Here is a 16,242-nt window from a genome sequence, read left to right on the forward strand (position 1 = left end):
CCGACAGACTGCCAGGTGAAGTCGCTCACAGGTCAGAATGTGACTAGCCGAAATTACAGACTGCAGCCCTCTTCTAGGAAGCAGGCATGAGATGTCATTTGGAGGAGGAGAAACAAGAGCAGATGTGATTTCTGATTAATAAAAACTAGAAATCTGAATCTTCTCGGGCAGGAAGCTGAGAGGCTACAAAACTAAAGTGAAAGCGTCTGCTGTCAATATGTGAGTCTAAGTCACAAATAATACATAAATGATATGTATTTACATATATAGACATTTACATATACGTTTAATAACACCCACAAATAATACATAAATACAGCCCCTTAACAGGGGCTGTGAAATCTGTATGGCTGTGTCAAAGGTGGAATGTGAATCTGAAAATCTACCTATTTATGTCCTTTGACTTGGAAACCTAACTACCCTGAACTTTTTGCAACACCCCGACTGAGTCAAGAGCCACAGAAGAAAGGTCATCAGAACCACCCTAATAAAGTACCTCTGGGAGCCCTGACTCGAGAGGAAGTAGGAGACTTCCTGAAGATGAACGGACATTTCCAGAAAGATGGAGCACAGCGCATGATCCTCCAAGGACACGAACTTATTTCAACTCTTATTTCTCACTCCTTGACCCACAAGGGCCACTTATGTAAACCACCCCCCCCCCACTCTCTGCCTCACAAGGGTCATCATCAGCTTGTACTGCTGTTATGAAGTCATAAAGCAGAACTGTGCCAGGAGGTCAGAGGTCGAGCATCTCTCCAGGAAAGGACTGCCTGAGAAAATCAACAGATACCACCCATCAGGCAACGCTTCACACCCGGATTCAGGAAGCACCATAGGTCCTGCCTATGGTAACCCATGAATCATGGGCCAGGTTCCTGGTTCCTACGTACGGATTACGAGGATACTAGAATGGAGACTGCCAGAACCCCAGACCCCAGAGGCTTTTCCCCATTCCTTCCTCAATGCCTACTCGGTTCACAGGTCTCTTCCCTAACACCACCAGTCACAATGCGTTGGATAATCTTATGGTTTTCTCCTCCACTGAGTGCTCCTCTAGGGCAGGGTCCCTTCATCTGCTGCCGAATCCTTAATTAGGTCTCCCTAGCATAATGCCTGGCTCATGCCACCTACTCAAACGTCTGTTTGAGATCTTATGTCTATTTTATCCAAAAGCCAAGTGCCCTGACACAACCTAGGTTACAGCATGTCAAATATCTTATCAACACTAAAAGGAGTACTAGAAGAACAACCATCACACTAAACGTGATTTAGGTCCTGGCTCTCCTAATTAGTTAATGTTACCCTATGCAAGTTCCTTCTCTATAGGCCTCAGTTTCCTCAGACCTATAAAATGAAAGGAAGTACTACATCTTTCCCCAAGTTCCTTTTCTCTGTGATCCTGTAAGACTCCTTAGGCTACATCTCTTGAAGAAAGAGATAATTTTCCAAGTAAATCCACTAGATTGTTCTATAAGGTTCATGTTGCAGAAAAGTTTTCAACTTAGTCATCTGAATTATCACTAGGACAGACCCATCCTTCAGGGCATGGTTAGGGAAAGTTCCAACTGGAGAAATCTTGGCTGAAGCTATTTCCATAAAAGAGGCGATAGGGAGCAACTCTATTTTTGTTGACAGGATGGCCCAGAGTGGGAACTTGTCTGGAAGTGGGGTGGGGTGAAGTATTCTGGGCCTTTTACTCTCAGGCCTACCAAGCCTTCTATCTAGCTAAGCTCTTCTAGCTCCACCCTAAGTGAAATTCACTGTCTGGTCATTTTTCTGATGTTAAACCATCAGAAGAGACACCCATTTACCAACGGCAGCATGAGAGACTCTCCTGGGAAAGGCTCACTCAGGGAATCAACAAGAGGAAAAAACCTGGAAGGCTTTATCTCAGTCACAGCTCTATTCTTATTTCCATTGTTTCCTTCTCCAGGAGGAGACTGCAAGGGAGCTATATGGATGCTATGCTCCCTGCAATTTCTACTGTCTGTGATCATGACCAGTTCCACATAAGTCGTGAAACTGTTCCAGAAGCCAGCAGTTATAAAAGGGTTATATATCATTGAATACTAATGCCAGGGTTTCTCAGCAACATCCCTTTCTGGGCACAAGGAAGGCTCTGCAGAAAGAGACCCTTGGGGAGTGACTCATTCTAATCAGCAAAAGGAAACATTTTGAGGATATTTTTCTCAAGAACCGGAAACCACTGGCCCTCATTAAATTGTCTAGTTCTCTGCTACTTGAAAATAAGGATACATTTGGATAAAGAAATCATCTTACTACTCAGAGAAAAAAGCAGAATCACAAATAGAAATCCACATAACTCTGAGATGCCAATGCTGTTATGCCCTTCTATACATCAGGCAATGTAATTCATATTCCAGGATCTACACTTGGTGAACTTTGGCTAAAGACTTTAAGCCCCACTAGCCAATGGTCTTCCAGAAAGGGTCAAAGAGGTAACAGGTGGGCTGGACCGTTTGTCTTTATTGATTTATATTCAAAACTTTTTGCCTCTCACTTCTCAGAAACTTTTTTAACGGTTCCCCATCATCTTTAGGATAAAGCCCAAACTTCTTACTTACCTTGACATGGCCCATCACGTGCTGTGTACATTTCTAGCCCCTTGCCATGTTCTGTCACACCTCTGAACTCTGAATAAACTGTTTCCCGTACTTGTGTCCCTTTCCCTCTCTTCCTTCCCTGACTAGGTTGGCAGGACTCACTCTCTGGAGTCTTCTCTGACTCCTGCAGAGAAGATAACACTCCCCACCTCTACGCTTCTGGTATTCCATGCTTGCCTCTGTCATGGTACTGTACTGTGATGGCCACACTCTTCCACTGGACAGAAAACTCCTGGAGGGAGTCTAACTCTGTCTTTCTAAATTTTATATCCCTACCCCCAGCCTCAGGCCCACAGTAAGCACTAGATGTCTGAAGGAGGGAGAGGGGTGGGCAGGTGAGCTCCAAGCTGCTAGACCCACAGCATGAAGTATAACAAAGTAGTTGAGGCAAACATCTATATTCATCTTCTAGTAAGACAGAACGTGTTTCCCCCCCCATTGGCCCCACTATCCTTACTCAGGGTACATGTCTCCCCTCCCCTGCTACACAGATGCCTGGGACCACGGAGTGGTCTTGTTGATCCATCATCTCTTTCTCATGCACAGGCTTTCCAGCTCCCCTCCCCATCTTTTCCCTCTGTCTTTCACATACATCTTCTTTAATCCCATTCTTCCTTACCCTCTCTTGAGTCTTGACTAGGTAACCTAGGAGAATCTCTTCTTTACTCCATTTTACTTAAACAAAATATACTTTAAAACATGGGTGATAAGAATATGAGGAAAACTAATGAATTCATATCATGGACAAAGAAAAGCACACATTTTGAAATGGAATTAAAGTAGTGCCATATCCAACAACACCATCTTAAAAATGTTTAAAACTCCTCATAAAACAATAAGACAAAGAACCAAACAGAAAAACAATACAAAGACTATGAACAGGCAATTCACAAAAAAATACAAAATGGTGCTCAAGCTCTCTAGACATTAGAGAAATGCAAGCTCAAACAACATAGAAATATCATTTCACATCCAACCAGATTGGCCAAAATAAAAGTCTGCCAGTTCTAGGTACTGGTGAGGATATGGTGATGCAGGAGCTCACATCATCTGCCGATGGACGGTACATCCATTTTGGGAAGTAATTTGGCAACATCCAGTAAAGGTAAAAATGTGCTCACTTTATGAATTAGCAATTCCCTTCTTGGTATATAGCCTGGTGATACACACAAGTACAATTAAAGATGTTCCTTGCAGCACTGTTTGTAACAGACAGAAATTGGAAATAACCCAAATGACTTAACAGTGGAACAGATTAGATATATTCAAAAATGAAATACCATATAAGAGTTAGAAGTCAATAATCTAGATCCACGTGTTTCAATATCCTGTCTGGATCCCCCAAATATGATGCTGAGGAGAATAAAGCAAGTTACAGAATGAGATACACTGCATAGTACCACTTAAATAAACTAAAAACAAAAAAATTTTTTAATATTGTTTATATATAAGATAGTTATAAAACATTGGCTACATACACACTGAATTCATGATAGTGTTTGTCTTGGGGAGGAAGGAAGAGGAATGGGATTAGGCAGGGAAACAGGGGAATTTAACTTTAACTATAATGGTTTATTTCTTCAAAACTGAAAAATAGTCTAAAGTAATATGACAAAATGTTACTTTTTTTTCCATCTTGAGTAATGGGCACATAGGTGTTGGTTATGTTATCCATGCACTATTTTATATTAGTGTGTTCTTTTTTAAAACCCAAATTCTAATTCCTTCAAAGTTCCCTGCATTTGCTTATCTTTTAAAACAAATATAAACCAATTTTCAATTAGATTTTATTATCTTATATTCCAGTTAAAAAACAGCATTTTCTCCTTTGCTGTAATGAAAATCGATATTTTAGGCATGAATGGGCAACACAGGGTGGTGGATTTGCTTGAGAACTTGCCACTAATTCTGATCTACAAAAATGACCAACTAGTACACCGTGGACAGAACTTGCTTTCAAGTTGCATGCTTCCTGTTCCTTTCCTCCCCATCAGTTCCATCACCCTATAGAGAATTAAACAATGGGAAAGGTACAATCACTTTTACACAGATTTTGGCAATATTCAAGTTCTCAGGCCAGTGTTTGAGATTTAAAAGACAACTGCAATTGAGGAATCATAAAAGCAGAAGTAATATTTAAAATGCACTTCCAGTAAACAACTTTTCATACAAATCCACTTTAGTTAACTGAGACATGTCCCCAAACCCACAACCCAGCTGAAAATTTTAATATACTTTATTAACATGGTCACAAGTCTTAGAGATAAACAGTTTGCATGGATGTCTGCTTAACTTACTCAAGTACCTACTTGCAAACCACTCTACTTGTTACCAGGCTGTCCTGGACTCAGTTCATGGCAATGGTTTTAGTGGTATACGTGGGTAATTTAGAAATGTCCGCCCCACTGTCATCAGCCAAAGTCATGTGGTTAAAACCTCTGTTTTGGAAAACACACAATTACTGAGAACTTAAGAATCAAAGACAAATCTAATACACTTTCAAGCTCTCTGCCACAAACTATACCATGTTGTTAGGGAGATCAAATAATTATTTGGCCTTTTATTTATTTTTCAAAAAGATTTCCTGATAGCAGTAATATACTTTCATTCTATAAAGTTCTTCAAAAAGGTCTTGGCACAGTGGTTATGGGAACAGAGCTGACCCTTAATTAGACTCCTCTGAACTTAAAAGCAAACAGCCCAGCCTTCAACTTCTTTTCTTGCTACAAGGAGGCATCAAATAAAAGGATATGAAGGAAAACACATGACTGGGAGCTATCATCTATCTGCTGCTGCATTTTTTTTAACCTCTGCCACCAGATCTTTGGTGAACTGTTATATACTATACACTCTCTTTCAGCAGAAAAATCAAACAACGCGTTAGAGAGACTGGCTTAAGAAAATCAGCATTAAGAAGGGAAAGAGGAGTGGCCATGCCAAATTGAAATTACAGCATGGCATATTCCAGGCCTCCCTGTTAAGGGAAGGATTCACCTTGAGTTCTGTTGGGGACCTGAAGGAAGGGCTCTTCTGCCACTTCAGTCCAGTGGGCGATGTGCTGAAGAGCTCCTCGTAGAGACAGGCCTGAGCAGCAAAATCCATCTGGGGAAAATTCTCTGACCCTTCTTAAGGATAAACATTGGAGAGTTTTTTAAATTTAAGGAGAGAAAGGTGCAACTGCTTCCTATTGTGTCAACCCTAACCCAGAAAACTCAAACAAAACAACAAAAACAACAAAAAACATTTAAATACCAACAATTTAGAAATACACGCTCCAAAATTATTTCCACAACTTCTTGTTTAAATTCTTTGGGGAGTGTGAGACACTGCCTGGTCTGGACTGATAGAGTGTAGATACAAAAGCCTTGTAAGATATTCTTGGTAGTTAGTGTAATAACCACAATGCTGATGTACAGGACAAGAGGAAAGCCACAAATGAGCGAAATCATCTTAGCTGAAGTGCTCACCTAGCAGCAGTTTTCAGAAGAATACTGGTAAACAAACAAAAACCAAAATGAAAGTAGTTTGGATAAGAATTGACTTTATTGCTTAGGCTCTTTCACCTTCCTTTTCCCTAAATGAACTTCTTTTCCTTAATCAGTTATATGTATTTTACTATCTAAGCAATGAATTCTAAATACGAGAAAACTGCCTATCTAGAGAGCTGTCTTCCCGGATAAAATCTAAAGCTGAATCCAATCGTCACACACATTCTAAACTCTTATGTTTCCTACTTAGATTGCAGCTGGTCCACTTGTTTTTTAATCAAGAGAACCAACCTACCACAAAAGTACTCAGAAGCTGCTAACACAACAGAAAATAAATACACAATAATCTCAATATCATTTTACATCTGTTTAAAGAAAACAAAACAGAACCACTGGCAAGATCCAAAAAACCCTGAACAGAACGGATTCCATACTCTGAAAGACTCCCCACACCAAGCATTCCAAAGACCAAATTATTTGTGGCAGCTGGAAAGAACAGCTGATTATTCAAGGGAAGCTTTACATAACTACAAGAAGAACTGGAAAGATGCTCTTCTTTCTTCATTAAAGTCACTGAAATCCTAAAATAAGGGTAGAGTTTTGGCTGAGTTTAAAAAAAAACAAACAAACCACACACACAACCCTGTCAAGTTTCTCATAACTTAAATTACTCTGAAGCAGTCCCGACAAGGGGCTTCAGCCCCTGCTCTCACCATTTGTCTGTTTTCCAGGAGTAGGACTGCAGGGGAGCTACAGGGAGGCTTCGCTCCTGCCCCCTGCTAGTTCTAGCATCTGTGATCCTGACCATTTCCACCTAAAGGGACTCAGCTTTCACCACGACTATGACTTCAGACCGCTCCAGGTGTGTTCTACCGGGGTCAAGAGATGCTGATTTGTTTTAAAAATTCTATCCTGCTGCATCTCTTAATATTTGCATGCAAAAAGATATATTAAAGTGAATAAAGACATTTGAAAAACAGGCGAAGATCAACATCAGCCATCGTCACACATAACCATGAGGAACCACGCGGCTGATCTCTCTAAACCACGAGTCAAAACTGACTGAGCAGCCACTTGGGGTCTGAGGCTCCAGGGTCAGCAAACAGGGTTAATGTTAAACCAAAAAAGGGAAGCTAAGAGCACAAGGGTTTCCCTGGAGTTAAATGAACTGGAGGGATGCTATGTTTCCTGAGACCCCTGGGAAGATCCTGGACATGAGAAGGGATGGAGGGAGGGGGGAAAAGAGATTCTGAGTCCCCAAATTACTCATATTTTCCACTTCCTGCCAAGGTTACAGATGGTGCTTCACACACACAAACATGCACTGCAGGCACTGTTCTTCAGGAAGCTGGAGAGAACCAGCCCATTACTTTTGTTCCTTTGGGAAGATTACTACATGTTGTTCCTTTGCTTTCAAGCCCTGATTTTTTTCCCTCTTTTTTTAAGTGGTAGGCAGCACCCTGTCAACAAACAGACCTTAATGCTACCACTAAATGTCGAGCTTATTTCAACATTACCTCTGGAGCGGACTGCAAAGGTATAGTTGAGATAGGTAGCCCCTAAGATTCTGAGGTGGGGTGGTATTTAAACTAAAAATGTATTTTTGCACCTTAGGTGCATAGTAGAGTAATAATCAGGCCCTATCAAACAGTTCCTTTTTGCCGTCTGATTCTTTCAGTTTATTTATTTATTTTAAATTTTATTAAAAAAATTTTTTTTGGCCACACCACACGGCATGTGGGATCTTAGTTCCCCAACCAGGGATTGAACCCACGTCCCCTGCACTGGAAGCACAGAGTCTTAACCACTGGACCTCCAGGGAAGTCCCTTAATTCTTTCAGTTTAAACTGAAAAACATTAACTTTTCTTGCTTGTTTTGCTAAGCGGGTAGAACTAAGATAATTTGTGACATTTTCAGTTTGATCAAGTGATTTCCATAAATCAAAGAACTGCTGGCAGAGGACATGATGACTATACTTCCTCCCCCAGACTGATTCTCCAAACAGAAAAGATTCTTGTGATGACACACTGGACTCCATGAAATAATCTGCTTCCAAAAGAAATAGACACCTGAGGTGACTTAACATTAAAAATTACAAATTAAACCAAAATACCCCATCCTACTTATTATAAACACTGTTAGCATAAAACTAGTAGTCGACCTATTTTACTGATTTTCTACTTTTAAAAAGTCTTAAATAAAATATTGTTATATTGTGTGCTATCAAATATGTAAAATATTTAGTATAGATATTTGAACTATAATTTTAACATTTACTTTCGAAGTCAATAAAAGAGAAAATGAAGTTGTTTTGATGGATCCAAAAATGAGAAATCAGGTGCATATTATAATTGGAATTCACATAACTACCTCAGTATCTAATTTATGTCTGTATTTAGTTTTGCATACATAACATAGAGAATATCCTCATTTTCATAGATGAGCTGGTACAAATATTAGCAATTTAAAAAAATGGCTTGCCTTGCAATTATATTACGTTCTTCAATTAATTCGAGATGGAAGGAAAAATCCAAACAAGTAGGTAGACTGACAGCTACAGTTAATATGCTGATGTTAAAATTTGGTTACACTTTTGAGCATGTATATTGTTAAGTGCGTTTTAAATTAGTTTAAATCCAAAAATCTGGAACTTCCAAAACACCAGTTCCACAAAAAACATTCTGAAAACCACTGCCCTATCTACCAAACTATTAAATTACTACACAGATGTGTGGCTGAGTTGTTTAGCCTACAATTCTCAAACCTTTTTTTTAATTTTATTTTTTGCTGCGTTGGGTCTTTGTTGCTGCGTGCGGGCTTTCCTCTAGTTGCGGCGAGCAGGGGCTACTCTTCGTTGCAGTGTGTGGGCTTCTCATTGTGGTGCCTTCTCTTGTTGCGGAGCACGGGGCTCTAGGCGCACGGGCTCAGTAGTTGTGGCGCACGGGCTTAGTTGCTCCGCGGCATGTGGGATCTTCCTGGACCAGGGCTTGAACCCGTGTCCCCTGCATTGGCAGGCGGATTCTTAACCACTGCACCACCAGGGAAGCCCTCAAACCTCTTAAGTCTGTTTTTTCCTCATCAGTACTAGACCCCACACAAGTGATTCTCCATGGGTTGCTCTGGTATCCTTGGGCCATAGAAGTTTTCAAAAGGTACCCCAGGTGTCCTTTCCAGGGGGAGTTCTGCCAAAAGCTATACTGACAGCATAAAGCAGTTCAACAGTCTGAGGTGCCCTAGCTGTATTTCATCATGAAGTGAGTCCAATAAAAGAGAATTTCTATTTATGTTTCATAGGAAAAGGTATGAAAAAAACAAAACTGGGTTTAGGATGCCTGGTTAAAAGAGGTGTGTTCGGGGGCTTCCCTGGTGGCGCAGTGGTAGAGAGTCCGCCTGCCGATGCAGGGGACAAGGGTTCGTGCCCCAGTCCAGGAAGATCCCACGTGCCGCGGAGCGGCTGGGCCCGTGAGCCATGGCCGCTGAGCCTGCGTGTCCGGAGCCTGTGCTCCGCAACGGGAGAGGCCACAACAGTGAGAGGCCCACGTACCACAAAAAAATAAAAAACAACAACAACAACAAAAAAGAGGTGTGTTCTCCTACATCATAGTGGGCATTTTTGCTACCTGACAAATCAATCATATGTCAGTTGCAGGTTCAGTAGTCACTGTAGTCTAACACAGACTAACGATACAGTCAAGGAGAGTATAATTCAACTCTTTTAACCTGGAAATAATGTATACTCAAAAATCAATGACAATGATAAGATGTTTCATACACTGGCATACATTAGACTTTTTCCAGCCTGCATTTAAATTGAAAAGTTACCTGGAGCTAGTCATGGAAAGCGTCATCCACTCACTATAACCACAAACCTATGGTCCTCTATAGCACAAAGAAAAGGATTCTTTGGGTCCTCAAACAAGATTTTCTCTCTCTTTTGTCCCTAAACCTTCTGATAATATTTCACTTCACATCTCAGAACTGAGAGTTGGTGGAATCAACGATGCTGCTTCTTATTCATGCTGGTGCTATACAGAGCAACTCTCCGTAGGTCTTCTGTCAGGCTGACTGCTTTCCAGAGATCATTTTGCTCTTTGTCATTAAGTTCTTCATTCAACATCAACATATTTTGTTCTTTCATGAGAGACCAGCTGACAACCAGAAGAACCTCTGAAACTACCAGTGATCTGATGTTTACATTTTTTTTTTACTCAGAGAAGCAATATTTAAGTACAGTCTTAAAAAATTCAAACACAAAAGTATAAAATAAAAACTTAGTCCCCTTCAATCTCTCCTCTCCTAACCTCTTTTTCAAATTGTTGTTTGGTGTATATCCTTTTAGATATTCTTATACATCTACGTGAACAATTACTGTTTACTTATCTGCTTTCTATAAATTGGGATCATGCATACAGTTCTATTTATTGCCTCTCAACTTATCAAAATGTCTTGGAAATCTGTCTGTACTTGCAGAGCTATCCCAGTGGCTGGCAAACCGTGGCCTGGTGGCCAAAGTCAGCCCACATCTGTTTCGTAAATACAGACTTATTGGAACACAGTCACATTCACATTTATGTCTTGTCTATGGCTGCTTTTGTGCTGCAAGAGCTGGGTAGGGTAGTCACCACAGACACCTAATAGTCGGCAGAGCCTAATGTACTTACTACCAGTTCCTTCACAGAAAAAGCTTGCCGACCTTTGATCTATTCTATTTTTACAATTGGCCTAATATTCCACCTGATGAATATATATTTTACTGTTGGATATTTAGTTCCTTTAAAATTTTCCACAATATGAATAATGCTGCAATGAGTAAGTACCAAGGATTATACCTTGAGAACTCTTCTTTATTTCTTTCTTTATTTTTTGGCTGCGCTGGGTCTTTGCTGCGTGCGGGCTTTCTCTAGTTGCGGCGAACGGGCTACTCTTCATTGTGGTGCGCAGGCTTCTCACTGCGGTGGTCTCTCTTGTTGCAGAGCATGGGCCCTCGGCGCGTGGGCTTCAGTAGTTGTTGCTCACGGGCTCTAGAGCACAGGCTCAGTAGTTGTGGCGCACGGGTTCAGTTGCTCTGCGGCATGTGGGATCTTCCGGGACCAGGGCTTGAACCCATGTCCCTTGCATTGGCAGGCAGATTCTTAACCACTGCACCACCAGGGAAGTCCCGAGAACTCTTCTTATAAGCCACTGTGTAATAAGCAACTTGAGAAAGGTGCCTCTAATTATATATTCCAACCACTAAGAAGAAAGGATCATCACGTGATGTGATAGAGGTGCTAAATATGGCTACAATGGCAATCAGATTACAATATATAAATGCATCAAATTAATGCTTTGCATTAAGCTTACACAATGTTACATGTCAAATATATTCAGTTTTAAGAAAAAGAGCATGAGAAAGGAGCCTGGCACATTCGGCTGCTCAATGAATATTTGTTGATGAACTGCTTTTGAATGAACCACAGTGCCTTGCAGAGTTCAGGCAACTGATCTTTGCTGAGTAACTGAAGATAAGAAACTCAAATGCATACTTACTGGTAGTTAAATGTAAAAAATAAATCCAGTCTGAAGTCATCAAGATCTCCTAGAATATTCACCCAGCTCTCTCCCTACTGAAGCAGAGGACAGAGTCGAAGCCATTTTCTCTTTTATATATATAATAAATATAAATCAGAACAATCCACCGAGGACACAGAACACTGAAGTATGTGGAAATCTCCATGAAGATTCTTCAAGAACTACTTTCATTCTTGAAGTTTTATTCAGTTATTTTTCAAACCTACCCCTTGGTTGTGTAGTACACTGAGCAGTAGAGAGCATCCCCCTCAACTGGGGACAGGATGTGTGGTCTCAGGGCACATAGCGGGAGCTGGAACCCCTAAATAAAGCCAACAGCTTTAAACTAAAGACCGTAACAGCCATGCTGAAGGGCCTGGAAAAAGTCCACCTACTGGCCCTGCAGAAGCAGCAAGGAAACCTGCCCTCCCCAGCACCCTGAGTGAGAATTCTGTAACACATATGAATCCAGGGTCCAAATTTACACCATCCATATCTCCTGGAACCCTGAGTTAAGAAATCTTCTCTAGAGGTTTAATGGAATCCCAGTCTAGGAATGATGAAACCCTGAGGGATCCAGCTGAAACAAATGCAGAACTGCTGCATCACAGGGTCACTGTGACAAAACAGGGAATCTAGAGGTTCCCACGGGAGGGAAGAATGTCTTATAAAGCTGAAGCTGAACTTACAAAAAAAAACACAAAAAACCCAGATACCATGTAAGGAAGCAAACTGCTCTGAAGAAGCCTTAGCAACTGCACAGGGAAGAGATGTTGAGAGTTATTAAAAGTCCCTAATGGAAAGAACAGAATCTATACTGCTCGGGGATTTTCTTTTCTGCATGCTCAGTTATGCATTAGTTTTCTAAAAAATATATTTTATTGAAAATACATATTTAAAAATTACGTTTTATAGCAGAAAGCAGGTGTTCAGTCTGCTGTACTGATGAAGTTCCTTGAATATTAATTTCATGCTGCCAGTCAAGAAATATGATCTTTCTCTATTCTTCTCTGAGACCAGTACTCCCAAAATGGAGATCAGGCACTTTGCAGGAGGGATGCACAAAATGATTCTTTGAAATAGAGGAGGAAATTTTTACAGCTCTCACTTATATTGACTTAAAAGAGAAATGGAGTTAATATATAGACTGAAAAATGGGTGGCTCACTCAGCCTTAATGTTAGGTGGCTTCCTGTTATGTTTGATCCTAGAGGATTCTGGAAGGAAGAAGAGGCCCTCAGAAGGTAGGTCAGGGATGTGTAACAGTGGCACCCTTCCTCGTTCGTTTACTTTCAGCATCTTGTGATGAATGGAAATTTACAGGTGCTCAATAAAGTAAACTTATAAATTATATTTAGTTTCAACTAAAATAAAATGAAAAAGAGACAAATTCCTGCAAAGAAACTGTGCATCTAGGACTATATTAAGAAGACTAATAACTAACCAGCAAACAAGAAAAAGGCAAACCTGACTTCTCATTCCTAGAATGAGCTCCTTGTAATTACAGTATAGGACATGTATGTAATTTTTTACACACATACACATACCCCGTGTGAGTAGACTAAGTATGTTTTAATGATAGATAAACGTACTAAAAAGTGCTTGGTGACTACTGCCCTAGACAACCAAGTTATTATAGTACTGAGAAGCTGTCTGTGTCCAGTGGCTAAGAAACTAAACTGGTGACTGGTGTCCTAAGAATGAGTCCTATTAGAACCTGGGCTCCAGAGTAATATGCTGGGGGGATATTGAACAGTGACAGTCTCGAGGTCACATGAAATGTATTATTACTATGCTGGAGTCGTTATCATCGTCCTGGTAAGTCACACATGAAGGAGGACATAAATGTGTGGATATCTGCACACGAGGATGAAAAAAGAGATGAGAGTTCCCTGGAAGTTTTCTTTAAAAAAAAAAAATAGGACAGTAAAACAAATATGGCTGTAGACAATATTGGGGTATAATATATCCATAAGAGGCATTTTATAAGCACGTGAGCGTTAACGCCAGTCGTTTAAAAAGTCACAACAGCTGCAGCGTGGATAAGATAGGCTGTGTGCCAGCTGTCACTCCACTCTTTCTCTAAATATCAAGGAAGCAAGTGAGTGGAAATTATTACTGCAGTAACTTTGACTCTGCTCAAATAAAGTTTTAAACATTTGAAATTTCAGCAAGTTAACTATTTTTAGTAACAGATCACTTGGGATACTTCACATAAGTGACTGAAATCAAGACAATGTCATGACATCATGGTCTGAGAAGTGCTTCTTGGAGTCTGAGTTAGTCACTATTTGGTCTGAATTGGTTACAGGTATGACAAGATCCGAATCACCTCAGCCTCTGGAAGAGTGGACCTTCACACTGGCCACTTCTGACCACAAGCAGTCTCCTTCATTTTCCTTGGTGTGCACTATGAATATTATTACTTTCTATCTGTGTGCAACCACAAAATTTTGAGATGTAGTGCCTCAGAGCAAGGATCTGCAAATTAACGGCGTGTGGGCCAAATCTGGCCTGTAACCTATTTTTGTATGGCCCGTGAACTACAAAGGGTTTTTACATTTTTAAATGGTTGAAAAAATAGAAAAGGTTAATATTCCATGACACATGAAAGTTACATGAAATTCAAATTTCACTGCCCATAAATGAAGTTTTACTGGAACACAGCCATACTCATTGGTTTATGTATTATCCATGGCTGCTTTTGCACTACAGCAGCAGAGTTCAGTAGTGTGGCAGAGACTGTATTGCCCATGAAGTCTAAGAAGTCTGCTATCTAGACAGAAAAAGTTAGCCATCCTCTGTCTCAGAGCATACTGTCAAAACCAGGAACCACGTTCAGTTAACAGACTTGGCTTTAAGGTGGTAGTAAGCAGGTCAGCAAGAGGTCAATACGGAATGTCTCTGCACGCGAAGTACTCTCCCTCTCCCTTGGCAGCTTCCATGACTTGACGCTGGTCAATGGCTGAAGCATACACCAAAGTACTAGAGTAAAAAATGAGCATATATGACCTGACAAGGGACTGCTGGGTAGCTTGAGCGTTTGAGGTTATGAGACTGTTTTCATGCTGACATGGACTTCTGGAATAAGGTAGTGGCTTAGGGACAACAGGACAGAATATTTAAAATTGGGCTGTCTGAAAAAGTTATAGGCTGTATGTTATATATCTAGAGTTAATTTCTTCAATGCTATTTAAAGAAAGATAGAAAAAGGGCTACTTCTGCACATAAACGAGGAACAGATTAGAGGTGGGAAGGACAGGAAACTAGAAATGAGTTTTTCTGAGCCAAGAGCATTCCATCACACAGGAAGAGAAGCACGTCTCTTACTTGCACAAGTATAGGCGTCTTTGTTGGTGAAAGGCTTCGTGCACTGGCTACAGCTGATGGGACCCACGATAGGGATGGAACTGAAAGTGTGCCCGTTCAGAGTCTTCTTGTCCTTCTCCTTCTCCTTGGCATCTTTCTCCTTCTCCTTAATTTTATCTTTCTCCTTTTCCTTTTCCTGCCAAAGAAAACAATCGACAGTTAACTGAAGGCCTTCAGTTAACACTAGAAGGCCTTCCCTTCTGGAAGGGTACCCAGCTGGCATGTGGTCAACAGTGGCTGGTGAATGTTTTGGATGAAAATTCGGAACACCGTCCTGGACAAAATCTTTTTTTATTAAGCTGTGGGCATTTGAGCTACGTTAGAAAAAACTTAAGAGGACTGGGAAGGCTAAACAGTTCTGTCAGTGGCTTATTCACTGGTTATTTATGCCAACAGACACATTCATTGCCCAATGACCAGCACCAGAGAAAGAGGCTTCTGGTGCTAGAGGAGGAGTCCGCAGTGGCCGTGAATCCTCCTCAGAGAGCCACAGCTCGGCCCACGGGGGAAGCTGGCAATGAGTTCAGGGCCAGCTGCAGGCAGGAAGCAGAAGAAAGGATGGTGACAGTTCTGGGACCAGCCTGAGGGAGAGGAAAGATGACGGGGCAGCATCAAAAATGACTCGAGGGCTTCCCTGGTGGCACAGTGGTTGAGAGTCCGCCTGCTGATGCGGGGGACATGGGTTCGTGCCCCGGTCCGGGAAGATCCCACATGCCGCGGAGCGGCTGGGCCCATGAGCCATGGCCGCTGAGCCTGCGCGTCCGGAGCCTGCGCTCCGCAACGGGAGAGGCCACAACAGGGAGAGGCCTGCGTACTGCAAAAAAAAAAAAAAAAGACTAAAGAAAAAAAAAAAAACACACTCAAGGGTGCCCTCTGACTGCCTCCCAGCCATCACATATCGCCACATGAGGGCACGTCTCTGATGTTTCCTCCCTTACTCTGGCCAGAAATATTAACTATCCCCCCACATATACATTTTCTGTTCTTACTAATTAGAATTTCAAGGTTCATAGATATTAACTTTGGCCCAATTTTCAAATTGGGGGAGGAGGGATTTAAACCCTAAAAATTTAAAGAAATACTAATGAGTGCTAGGTCCTTAATAAAATACCCAAAGCAGCCAGGGACATTTCAGATACACACTACTGTCAGGACACGAGGGCTGTGGGGTCTAACTATATGCTCTCTACAAGAGGTCCTTCACAAAC

The 16,242-nt window shown here is 41.2% G+C and overlaps 1 protein-coding gene across 9 annotated transcripts in view; it reads right to left on the reverse strand.

Moving 5' to 3' along the window:
• Positions 1–16,242, reverse strand: part of LOC132488556 (A-kinase anchor protein 13-like) — a 371,872-nt gene that overhangs the window by 42,601 nt on the left and 313,029 nt on the right. For all 9 annotated transcript variants that reach the window (XM_060096873.1, XM_060096872.1, XM_060096871.1 and 6 more), the window contains one exon: positions 14,996–15,170. In XM_060096873.1, coding sequence (XP_059952856.1) covers positions 14,996–15,170 — 175 coding nt within the window. The remainder of the gene's footprint in view (positions 1–14,995; positions 15,171–16,242) is intronic.

This window comes from Mesoplodon densirostris, chromosome 4 (assembly GCF_025265405.1).
Source record: "Mesoplodon densirostris isolate mMesDen1 chromosome 4, mMesDen1 primary haplotype, whole genome shotgun sequence".
Lineage (NCBI taxonomy): Eukaryota > Metazoa > Chordata > Mammalia > Artiodactyla > Ziphiidae > Mesoplodon > Mesoplodon densirostris.